This window comes from Tetrao urogallus (assembly GCF_951394365.1).
Source record: "Tetrao urogallus genome assembly, chromosome: 1".
Lineage (NCBI taxonomy): Eukaryota > Metazoa > Chordata > Aves > Galliformes > Phasianidae > Tetrao > Tetrao urogallus.
Genome location: NC_136813.1, coordinates 80,551,088 through 80,564,440, shown reverse-complemented (window position 1 = coordinate 80,564,440; position 13,353 = coordinate 80,551,088). Strand labels below are relative to the sequence as shown.

General features: G+C 34.1%; 1 protein-coding gene across 1 annotated transcript in view; it reads left to right on the top strand.

The window, feature by feature from the left end:
- The window catches only part of DMD (dystrophin), a gene marked incomplete at both ends in the record, with an annotated part of 1,041,552 nt that overhangs the window by 421,262 nt on the left and 606,937 nt on the right, over positions 1–13,353 (top strand). The window contains 4 exons of the mRNA XM_079549062.1: positions 542–676; positions 1,274–1,423; positions 6,936–7,097; positions 12,816–12,926. Coding sequence (XP_079405188.1) covers positions 542–676; positions 1,274–1,423; positions 6,936–7,097; positions 12,816–12,926 — 558 coding nt within the window. The remainder of the gene's footprint in view (positions 1–541; positions 677–1,273; positions 1,424–6,935; positions 7,098–12,815; positions 12,927–13,353) is intronic.

Below are 13,353 nucleotides of genomic sequence, written 5' to 3'. Positions count from 1 at the left end.
CCGGCTACTAGGAAGAAAATTATCACAACTGTAACCAGGACAAATTTATATCAGTATTAATTTCTGTGAAGATTTGATCAGTATTCTTGAAATCCCTGTTTTTAGATATTGTATGAATTTGTGCTTTAAGTAATTAATGTGCAGACTATTTAAGCAGCTTAATTATGTTTTGTAATAAAGACAAACTTCTAACATGAATCCTTGAAAATTTGACAACTTGTGTATTTGGAACAGAAAATCTTCAAGGTGTTTTTTCTTTGTTTGGCTTTGGTTTTGCTTTTTTTTTTTTTTTTTTTTTTTTTTTCCAGAAGTGTTAGCTTCTTCATATTATGTTTTTTTTCTGTATTTGATGAAAATGTTTTGGTTATATACTGTATTTATTTAGAATCCATAAACACTGGGAAAAAATCAACTGTATAAGATACTGTAAGCATTAGACATTGCAATGTTTTGGGAATGAAACATGCCGTGTTTTCAGTCTTTTAATAAGTGAAATTTGGCTTTGAGCTTCAATCCCAATAAACATTTTTTTCTCCTTCAGGAAGTCTGGGCATGTTGGCATGAATTGTTGTCATATTTGGATGCAGAAAACAAATGGTTGAATGAGGTGGAATTGAAACTCAAGGCAACTGAAAATATCCAGGGAGGTGCAGAAGAGATTTCTGAGTCTTTAGATGTAAGTGCTGATGTAAACAATACCAGTTTGAATTTAGATCCACCTAAGGGAAATAGATTCATTTACTGTATTATGCCTTATTTGGTGATAATAAAACATATGTTGTAAAAAAATATCCTCTCTTAAGTAAGTTAAAAATGAAAGCAAATTTTCATTTTAGAACTGCAACTCTATTTTTTTGTTTTTTTATTCGTGGAGTCTTTCAAATTCTTAGAAATGCTGTTAATAATTTCAGAGGATCAAAATACAAAACATTACACTGGTGATGCCTTTCTGCCATTGAGCTTCATCTGTCAAGTTACCAAAGCAATTTTTTTAATATAGAGTATACAGATACTGTCAGTGGGCATATTGCACAGACTTAAAATAAGGCATGCAATTTGTTGCTTTATAAAGAGTCGTTCTTTGATTATAGTAATGGGTAGTGAAAATATTTATTTTCAAGATGGAGGGCAGTGATATTTTTGGCCTATCTCTCTACTTTGATTGTCCAAGGAATGTGAAGTTTCTTATTTAAAATTTTAAGGGAAATTATGATTGCTCTGTAGAATTTTATTTACAGAAAGGAGAACAATCTATTTTTTTAACTTGTTTCAGTCTTTGGAACGTTTAATGAGACATCCAGAAGATAATCGCAATCAGATTCGGGAATTAGCTCAGACTTTAACTGATGGTGGAATCTTGGATGAACTGATCAATGAGAAACTTGAGAAGTTCAATACTCGATGGGAAGAACTGCAGCAGGAGGTATACTTAGTTACCTTTGCATTCATGTCCTATGTTGCTGAATAGTGTCTTAAGTGAAAAAGTAACATTACTTTCTGTATACTGCTCTTTCCCCGTTCTTCCCTCCCATCCCCTCCCTTTTTTTTTTTTTTTTTTTCATAAATACTTAACTGAATGCAGATATTTTCCCTGGATTCTGCTTCTTATTATTTGTTTTTTTTCCTGACTTAGGAAGAGAAAGCCACTAGCATACAGAGGACTTCCAGTGCCTGAAAGCAGGACTTTCACATAGTCTTGCTTGTCTAAAAAGTAATACTACCTGCAGGGGTTCAATTTGAGAAGTACAATAAGTACGGTGAAATAAACTTCTGGAGATTATTTTGATGATTGTATAGACAAAATATGTTAGGGTCGTATTCATAGAATCATAAAATGGTTTTGGTTGGAAGGCACCTTTAAGATCATCTCCCTGCCTCTCTGCTATAGGCAGGGATAGCTTCCTCTAGACCAGGTTGCTCAAAGCATCATCCAGCCTGGCCTTCAATGCTTCCAGGGAGGGGGCATTCACATTCTCTCTGGGCAACCTGTTCCAGTGCCTCACCACGCTCGCAGTAAATAATTTATTCCTAGTATTTAGTCTAAATCTACCCTCTTCCAGTTTAAAGCCATTTCCCTTCATTCCATTGCTACCTGCCCTTATAAAAAGCCTTTCCCCAGCTTTCCTGTAGTTCTGCTTCAGGTACTGGAAGGCTGCTATGAGGTCCCCCCTGAAGCAGCCTCTTCTCCAGCCTGAAGATTTAAAATCTTTATAATGAAAAATGTGGGGAAGCATTGGGGCTGAATGAGCCAGTGAAGGTACCGTTTGTGTTGTTCAGATCCTTCTTGGAGGTTTTCTATGTGGAAGACCTACCAGATGGAGTGCCATTCTGATGACCTTCTACTTTTGGAATTGCAAGGCTAGAGAATATTCTGAGAAAAAAATCTAAAATAAAATTCTGAGATAGCTCTCTCAGCCTGTACTTGTACGTGTTGATGCTCCAGCCCTCTAATCATCTTCATGGCCCTCCTCCAGACCAACTCCAACAACTCCATATGTTTCTTGTGTTGGAGGCTGTAGAACTGGACACAATACTCTAGGTAAGGTCTCACAAGAGCAGAGTAGAGGGGCAGAATCACCTCTCTTGTCCTGCTGGTCACTCTTCTCTTCATACAACCCAGGTTATGGTTGGCCTTCTGGGCTGCAAGTATGCGTTGCTAGCTCATCTTGAATCTCTCCTCAATCAGCACACGCAAATCCTTCTCCTCAGGGCTGCTCTCATGCCATTCTCTGCCTAGCCTGTATTTGTGCTTGGGATTGCCCTGACCAATCTGCAGGACCTTCCACTTGGCCTTGTTAGACTTCATGAGGTTGGCATAGGCCGCCTCTCAAGCCAGGTCATTGCTTTCCAGTTGAAATAAGAATAAAAATGGAGGAGAGTGAGAAAGCCTCCCAGTTCTTGCAAAGCTACTCTGGTGTTCAGAAATCAAATGCTCATAGTGAGATCTGTAAACAAGTAGAATAGAGTAAAGAAGCTATTTCAGTTGCAAATGATTCTGTCACACTGTTTCTTTATCACATGAATATAATTTATTCAACAAAATGTTTTATTAATTTTTAAACTCAAGTCTTGTGTGCTTTGTCCCATAGATTCCTGACACTGAATTTTTTGAGTTGTTCACATGGCCCTGTTGAAATCCAAATAGCATGCATTCTCCTTCCATAAGAATACATTGCTGGCACTTAATAACACTCTTCAGTTTGTGTTCAAGGTCGCTTCAGCTGGCTAGTAGGCTAAGTGAATGTGGTTATTTATTTTATTTAAATAATTATGCAGGTAATTACCAAGACAATATATTCATATGCACAGAAGCTGGTAGGTGAAATATTTATTCACTATTAATAGAGCAATTAAACCAAACCTCTACCATATAAATTAAGTTGCATGGCTGCTGAGATTCGTTTTTAAAGCTGATCAAGGTTATATGTTTGTACGTCTTATCTTAGTTGGTTAACAGAATATGTTTGGTTTACTTTTGAACATCTGGGTCTGGCTGATAAGCGACATACACTCCATCTATTTTTCCAGGATTGATTCACTTACATATATACAAATACATGTATATATTTGATGTACAAAACACAATTGCCTGAAGAACTTTTGCAGGTGGCTGTAATCTCCTGTAATGTTGAAAGTGATTTACATCCTGTCCAACAAACGCCAGATATTAGATATTCTCAAGACCGTGCTTGCAAAAAACTGTATAAAATGTTATTTTTCATGTGGGCTACATTCAATTTTTATTCTTGGGGATTGTCTCTTAATTTCTTTTAGAACATGACCCTATTAGAATATAACTCCGCATGACACTTTTCTTTAAAATACCATATTCATCATTTGTTGCAACTTTCCTGTTTTGTTCTCCTCTCAAGAGGAGAAAAGAATTCTTCATTCCCCATATCCATGATTGCTTTGAAGAGGTCTTCTTTTACAAGCTGTAAGGCATAGACTGCACCTGAAGAAGTCTTCATTGGTTTAATTTGCACTTTTGAACTACATCTAATCAAAGATGAATATCACTATAGGATGGTCAGGTTGAATATTTTGAAAGGCTTATTTTAAAAACACACTATGAAATATTACTAGAATTTGCAGAAGAGTTAGTTCTAGCTTGAGCAGTGTAAAAGAAATTCTGGGCTCAAAATGAATTCTTTGAATGTGAGAAAACTGTACACCAATATATTAACAATTGATGAAAGACGTAGAGAGATGTTGTAATACGTCTCAGTTACAAAAATCCGTAAGAAACAGTACAAGCTTTGTGAAACACTTCAGTTCATAATTGGTGTTTTTTCCCTTTCTAGCACAAGATTTTTTCCATGTTTTTATTTTCCTTGAGAGCTGTCAACATTTTAGTAGTTCAGAGATAACTAGACGGTTGTTTCCCTGAGATTTCCTGTTTAGCAATTAAGTGTCAGACACTTTCCCCTAGAGATTAAAGCTTCCTGCTATATTGACTATAATCTGATGGCAGATCTTAGAGCTTCCTATCATGGTGTCCTCAGATCAGTTTAATAACGGCAGCATTAAATGGTGTATTTCTCTCTCAGACTAAAGGAAAACCAGTGCTCTTCCACTAAAATAAAGAATAACTGATCAGAATAAATGAAAACAAATTTAAATCTAGAATATGTGTAAATATAAACAATTCTAATTTTTGTATTTCTTATTAAAAAGTGCACATATAGATAAGCATATAAAAACACTTAAGGGAGTTTTAAGGATAAATTTGAAACTCAGTCTAACCTCATAGGTGTGTATTATGCCTGTTCCTTTTGGAAAAGACCTGTAATGCATAGCACCTTTCTACTGAAAAAGAAAGAAGAAACTCCTCCATATTGTTGCATCTCTCTGGATTGAATTGATAAGGGTTCTGCAATGCCAGTGATAATGCCAGGGACTTACTCGGTGAAAAGGATTAAGTTATTGAGTCACTTGGAACATTCTCGTTATCTTACTTTAAATGATGAATTTCTCTGAACTTCAGAACAGTACAGCCTTCTGTACAAATGGACAAATGGTTACTTCCACCAAAGCTGAAGAGATTGGTAAATGCACACTAGGCGTGTGGTAGATTTTTCTCCTTTGTGACAGATCTTTGTGCTTCAAGGGCATATATCCTTACCCATGGGCCATACAGAACTATTTAGACTGTCTCTGATTTAGTGTATCTTCAATCTCCAGTAAACTGACAGTAACGGAAAGACACAGCATGACTTTATATTAGTCAGTCTTGCAAATCAGTAGTAAGGTCTGGCAGAGTAAGTTGAACTGTTTTTTGATCCTACTGCTTTGAACAGGCCAGTAATATTGCAATGTAAAATCTCAGATCAGAGGAAAGTAAAAGTCATTTAAATAGCCAGCCTTAGTTCTGTGTTGAGAAATAACTTTGTTTCAGTGGTTAATTCAGTTGGGTACGAACACATTAGTGGCTCAGATGCTTCCATTAACAGTGACAGCATTAGTCCAGCACCTAACACTGCCCCATTCCACAAAAGGATCCTGGGACTGGCAGCGATACAAGATTATCTGATCAGCTGTTCTGAAATAGTACAAAGCAGCTTATAACACAAATATAGTAAATACTGGTTGGCCCATTCCTTGATACCAATAGCTAGCAAGAATACTCACAAAATGTAACCTTTATTTGTAAAATTTGAAGCTCTGGAAGAGAATCTGAGCTACTTGAGAAACACATATATCAAGATCTTTGACTGAATTGCTGAGGAATACTATTGTTCAAGGAAAGATTTTAGTAATAGCTGTGAATTCAAATTGGAATATGGCTGTCTCACCACTGAGGAGAAGCGTGGATTCACTTGGAAAATGGCAGAACACCTAAGAAGTTTCTTGAAGAGTATTTTCCTCTCCTCTCGTTCTTTAATTTCACGTCACAAGAAAGACTGTCACTTTATTCTCTGGTCAGCTATTTGGCTATACAGAGAAAAACTGTATTGTATTTGAAATAGTTGATTACATGCTTTGTATAAAGCAGAAATTCTGCTAGGCTTAGGTCTACGTAAAATATGAGAGAGCAGTTGAACACAACAGATGGAAGAAAGCAACAGGTTATTTGGTACCTGATAATTACATTAAATTGTTATAAATAATAGTTAATGCTAACAAATTTATGTCCAGTGTTTAAATACGGATGTGCTTTAAGGACAAATTGAAAGGTTAATTTATTCTTCTGATTTGGTAAACTGGTAAACCATGAAGGAAGCTCTTTGAAAGGAAAGCATCCTTTTCAAAAAACAGAAATATATATATATATATATATAGTTGTAGAAAAGGTAAATATAGATGCTGATGGTGGAAGCTAGAGTCAACTGAAAGAGAACATGGTTAGAATGATAATAGATTGGGGAAGCCCTCAGACAAGGTAAGAATCCATCTTTCTTTTTTTCAGAGTAGACATTGCCTGTGTTCCAGAAAGCTATTTATACTTCGTATGTGAGAACTCCTTCTCAAGAGAGCTTTTATCCCTCTCACTTACTGAAGTGGATTATTGCAGATGGGATTGTACCCTATTCTCAGTAAACAAAATCTCTTGAACTATATAATAAGATCAGGAGGACTGCTAATGCCTTGGAAGGAAAGACTGAACTATCAGGATGGTTTTATTATACAGTTTTTCCAACTTCCATTCATTATAGAAATTGTCCGTGCAGGGTTCTGCATTTTTTATAACTTGCCTATGCAGTCTGGGATTTTATTTTAATTTTTTTTTTTGAGTGTATGTTTGTTTCTTAATAAAAAGAACTGAATGAATGGCAAAAAGATGCGGAACTTATCTTATAAAAAGGTGGATGAGTACAAGTCAGGAGAACTCCTTTTGATTCTTAGCTTGCATTTTTGGAAAAGAAAAAGAAAGTGAAAAAATGTATTATGCACATTACTACTGCTAGTGTTAATAATGTTGTCATTGTTTTTAGGCTGTGAGAAGGCAAAAGAGTCTTGAACAGAGTATTCAATCTGCCCAGGAGACTGACAAAACCCTCCGCTTAATTCAAGAATCTCTTGCTGCTATAGACAAACAGCTGACAGCCTACACTGCAGACAGAGTTGATGCAGCACAAGTGCCTCAGGAAGCGCAGGTAAGTTATATATGGGTTGAAATGATGTGCTTGCTAGTTTATTCAGTAAACCAAACAGTATTTGTTTGTCCCACAGCCTCATACTACTGGGGAAATGACAACACGATCAGTTTGAACGTGCAAGTAAATTTTAAGTAAGATTACTTTGAGAAGGTCAAGCAAATTATCTTAATAGATGTGTATTTTCCTTCTGGTTTATTTTCTGTACCTGTCCAGAAGATATAAAGAATTATAAATATCCTGGAGGACTATTAAGTAACTTTAAAATTGCCGAGGTAAATAAACACCGTGACTCTAAAATCCAGTTCCCATCCTTGATGAAGTAACCCCTCATCTTCAGTACTCGTAGATGCCTTTTGTACTAAATTGATTACATGGCCTAGGAATTGTTACTAAATTATTGAAGCGTGGACAACATTATTACTTATGTTATAATGTACACATTAATATGCCTGTACTTCAGTTTTTACAGCTCACATAAGTTGAAAAAGTCAGCTTTTGGTATTCCTTTAGAAATGGTTTGTTGAGCATCTGAAGTAAAATTTTCCATCTAATTCTCATTTTTACTCTTTCATTGTTTGCTCTATCACATCTGCTTCTGGCAGTATTAAAATGGTAAGAATATAACTTTAAATAAAATCAATTAACTCTGGCATATATACGAAAAGACTACAATATGAAAGTGTGCTTTTTTTGGTGCAACTTTTCAGTACATTCCACTTAAATTTAGAATAATAGATTACACACACACACAAAAAAAAAAAGGCAGGAAAATTGAAAACAGATGTTTTAAAATGATTGTTAGATGAGGCATTCTTTCTAGCCTGCCTGTAGAGTTTAAAATCATTGTAATATATAGGTGTCTTATTCACATATTATTTTATTTATATTCTGAGCTGAACATACATAGCCCTGAAAGTTTTGTCTCCCTTAGAAGTAAAAGTTTCCATGTCTTTTGAATTAAAACATAGATAGAACATAGATAGTTGTTCCTTTTACTTGCATTTCTGGTTTGTGTATGTTTTTAAATACACACAGGTATTTTTATGTGTGTGCATATAAAGAAAAAGTGATATTTAGAATACAGGATTGTATTTGTATTGCTTCATTTGGAAAATGATTCTAATTTATTTTCTTCTAACTTACATTATTGTAAAAATGGCAATATATTTTTCCACTTTGAATCCTAAGCTGTATTAGTTAAGTGTTGAACTTCTGAAATTATTTTATTCCTTCCTTGAAAAGTGAATAATGTAAATTATTTTTACATGAAGTAGAATGCAAAGCAACATTTTTATTTTTTATTTTGTTAATGTGTATGGGTTTAATTTCTCATCTGGTTTTTATTTATCTCCACTACACAAGAGAAACTTGATATGAAAGTGTGCTTTTTTTGGTGCATTTGGACCCCTATACATTTTATTGCTTTTCAATTTATATATGCCACAGATGCATCTGGTTTGTGTACATCTTCAAATACAAAATTGACAATGATCACAGGCTGTGTCAAAGGAATTAATTCAGAACTTCAGTAACTGAAGCAACATAGAACTCAACTACTCTAAATTGGCACACTATGTCATGGGATAATTTCAGCTGATTGCTTTTGCAGAACTTGCTTTTATTCTTGAGATTTTGTTGTCTGATGTTGAATTCACCTGATTATATTATACCCACTGTGGGGAAAAGCAGCATAGAAGCTGCTGTCTTTTTCTCTTTCATGTTTTTATTTTAAGATGCAAGTAGAACCTAATGAAAAAAAAAATAACAAGTGAACAAATTTAATGCAAATATTGAAGGTCTTTGAAGTTCAGTTGTGAAGTTCTTTAAAATCCTTAGGGGAGAAGGGAATATACAATCAAGTTTACACAGGTAAGTATTCTGCATTATTCAATTAGTGAATGGTTCTGCTAACCAGTGTCACATCTCCTGTGAAGCATCTGCAGGCACAGCTCGCTTGTGGAGTTGAGAACAGCAGATTAGTATAAGGCATCCTACAATATTGTCTACACAGCTGAATGGGAATATTTCAGTCAATTATGCTGATTTCTCAGCAGAGGTCAGTTTATCCTTGCTAAGAGATTTAGCAAACTGTTCAGCCAATACATTTAGTATTTCTAAAAGAGCATCTGGAAGAAGTTACAACAACAACAACAACAACAACAACAACAACAATAATAATAATAATAATAACAACCTGTTAAAGATTGGGAAGCTTTATGCATCTCCTTGTTTGCTTCAAAAATTCAGAGTTAAATATGTGCTACTTAACTTTTTTGGATCAGTTTTGAATGTAAATTCCACATGCTTCTTACACCACCATGTGGCACTGTGAATTTAATGCTTGAGAGTCACTACTACCCGTCAGTTTCTCCTTACTGATTCACTATGAGGGCAACTAAAGATGCTGTATTCAGATAAAACAATCTACAACAACCATGCAAATAAATCAGTTCATATTCCTCAGGCTGTAATGATTTGAAAAAGAAAAAGGAAAAAAAAATTAAAAGCTGGAGTGAGGTTAGGCCTAAAAGAATATAACAGATTTGTTTGTATGCTTGATCTGATCTCATTATCCCTACTGTGGTCTCTTTCATTTCTCTAAGAAATGAGAAAATACAAGGAAGGAAATCATCATAGGAATTTGCTAGTTGTTGATGCAAGTACTCTGTAGCTGAGAAGCGAAAATAAATCTGAACTGAAAATATCAAATTTATATGACAAAGTATTTTCAAGATAATTATTTGTAGCTTTGTTATTAACTTCTGGTGAGGAGAGAGAATCTACACATTGTGCTGCTCTTTAGTCTGAGAGATAACTTTTTTTTTTTTTTTTTATAATATACATATATATATATATGTATAATGTGACAAATAACTTGTCTGTTGTTGTCCCTGTAGACATAAGTAAAATGCAGCGTAGAAACTGTGTTTCTCAGGAAAACAGAACTACCAGACTTTGTCTTTCCAATAAACTCCTTGAATAATTTCACTTCAATAGTCATGAATAGTACACACTGTTTTCTAAGTAACAATGGTTATTAATCTGTTATTAAAATATCATCATGCTGTGGTCAATCAAGTTTATATGAAACTATAACGCCAGAGGTTTTTAACTCAATGGTCCATTACTTGACGAAAGTGATGTCATACATAATTATCTTCAGACTTGAGTTGTGAGATGAAGACAACACAGTTATTTACAAAGTAAAATGGTTAGTGTTAAACATATTGCCATCTATTCTGCTCTGTAAATGCTGAGAATTACTTTGTTCAGTCACATGTAGAAGATGAGGCTAAAAACAAATTAGGAACTAGTATTTAAACATTATTCAGTAAGTTCTTTTGAGAATTTACTAATATGCTGATCATGCCAGCATAGCCAGTATTGACTGGATTAGCACAATATTGAGTTAATAGATTTCTGGCATTCAGTATAAAATACAGTGTTGTCAACCAGTGTGAAATTAAGACATTTTGGAGGATGATGTGCAGTATAATACACATTTCTTATGATTGTGTCATATTCATGAAATTACAGTCAACATATTTCTTCTTTCATAAGGTCAGACAAAACAGATAAGAGGTTTTCTTCAGTTCTGGGATGGAAAATGGTATCCCTCACACGGGAAAGTAATTTCCCTAATGTTTAATTGAATGTTTTCAAAATTTATTGTAATTTGTGATACTAGATAAATTGGAACTCTTAGCTATTTTCCTAGAGTAGTTTCTTCTACATTGATCATACTATCAAGCCTTCTCTTGCAAATATTGTTACAGAGTTTGTTTGTATGCCTTGTTAGCATTTTTTCCAAATGTTTTTCTAGAAGCACAAGTTTGCAGATAGATTTTTTACATTCTCTCAAATTTCAAGTGAGACAAATAGTGACGTTGACTTGTTAGTCAATAGTCAATAGTGACTAGAGGTAGGCAGGGGTTTCCCAACTGTCTATAACACCAAGTCTCTGTTGATTGTTTCTTTGTTTTCATCTGCAAGTACTTCTAATGACAATATGTATTTGGTCTTCTAAATATGACTGTGTATATATGTATGTATGTATGTATGTATATAGTGATAGATAGATACAAATTAATGATCTGCCTGAGAAGAATGCCAAACAGTGATGGAAAATGAACATCTTTACCTGTAGGACAGGATAATTTAATTACAGTTGCATTCATTAGTTACATATTTGCTGCAAAGATTTTGCAAAATGGACAGGAACAAAATGGACTGAGGAAAACAGATACGGGAATGTTGGAAATGAAACTTAGTTGCTTTGTATGGACATTTAGAAGAAATCTGTTGAATAAATTTGCTTGTCAAAAATTCATGAAAATAAAATAAATGACTGTGTCAAAATTGCATGAACAAGGGCATCACAGGCAGGTGTTACAGATTGTCTTGTATTCAGGACTGATTTAATCTTTCTGCTAAGGCAGAACAGCAGTGGCAAGTACAGAAAATCTTTTCATGGTATAATCTGTACTACTTATCTTTCAAGTTTTTCCACAATGTTTTTTTTCCTCTCTAATTCAGTATTTTGAGGTCAGTGTTGGTAATGTTTCTTCTCTCTCCTGCACAGCAATTAAAACAAATAAACTCCTCTTCTTCATTTGCATAACTAATTATGATACTTTTGACTACAGTTTTCATATTTCACCAATTAATTGAGTATAAGATAAATGTATGTGAGTATATTTACATTTATAGTTAGATTTTTGTTTGTTTGTTTATACTGGAATACCATAGAAAGAAAAACGTTAAATCTAAAATCACTTTTTTGTGCCAGAGTAATGGCCTGAAACAGCTTTTCTTGTAGAGAAATACCTGGTCTTTATTTCATAAGGTAATTGTTCTCAGAAGTACTTTTCCAGCAATTCTGCTAATATCAGATTCTCATTTTTTAACTATTTCAACATAAAAATATGTATATTTATCTGAAGTATGTTGTGTTGGTATGCAGTATGTGAATTCTTTTCTATCATACTGTACTAACTAACATTAATTGCTTTTGAGCTTGATTTATGGTAGCCAATAAGGCTGATATTTTTTAATGACTTGGTTGTACACTGATTCTGCAGAAGAGAAAACAGAACTGGGTGTGTGAAAATGAATGGAATTACTGCGTCAGTGAACTAGAGGTCCATATGCGTTTACCATATCTGCAGATACTGATCATAGATTCTAGTTCAGTAATGCATCATAAATTGCATACTGATTTAGATATGGCGCAGCTGTGACAGGTAAAGATGTTATGTGGACAGCATATTTTGGTCAGATTTCTGTCAATTTACTGGATTATAATATGAAAATAATGAACGATAAACAAAAAAAGTAAATCACTTTTCTATTTGTGTTTTTATTTTCTGTGATTAATTTTTGTTTTTTATCCCAATGAATACCGTTGCTTTCCTTCAGAAGAAAGAAATCTATATTTTTTGCCTGCAGCTTCATCAAAATTGTCTGAGTAATATTACATTGTCTTTGCCACATTAGAGAACTATATGCTTGTGTAGGAGATTGTGATCAAGAGAAACTAAACTGAATAATGTACAGGGCAGCGAACAAGCAATTTACTGAAAAAATTCCTCTAGTTATCCAGTATATAGCATATTATTTTTTTTAATGTGCTTCCAAGTCAACTATTCCAAATAATGTTAACAAGATAAACATTTTCTTGAAATACTTCTGACTATATTCTTTGTTCTTCAATAGAAAATACAATCTGAATTAACAAGTCATGAGGTTAGTTTGGAAGAAATGAAGAAACGAAACCGAGGCAAAGAATCTGCAAAAAGAGTCCTTTCCCAAATTGATGTGGCACAGGTATGCATATTTTATTTCCAACATCTTTCCTTCAATCATGCAAACAGACAGCCTTAATAATATTGTTACTATACTGTGAAATATTATTAAGGTGTTTCTTATGTTTTAACTATTCCTTTCTAATCAGAAAATCAGAAGGAAGGAAATATTTAATTCATGCCACCAGATTGCCTATTTTTCCATTGCAGGCTATCCACCTAGTTGGTAACAGTTCTAGGACAGAGCTGCTTAAGTAACTTGTTCCAATATCACAGTATTAATTTCTAGTGATTGTATGTACAGATAGTATCCATTTGTGGTTTTGCAATGATGTTTTGCATTCCTCTTGTTTTACTGGCCCTTGGTTGTCTCTTTTCCAAACTGGGTAGTATGTTTACATCACAATGAGAGCTTGAGACATACAGTTTTGATTGCTCTGTCATTCTTC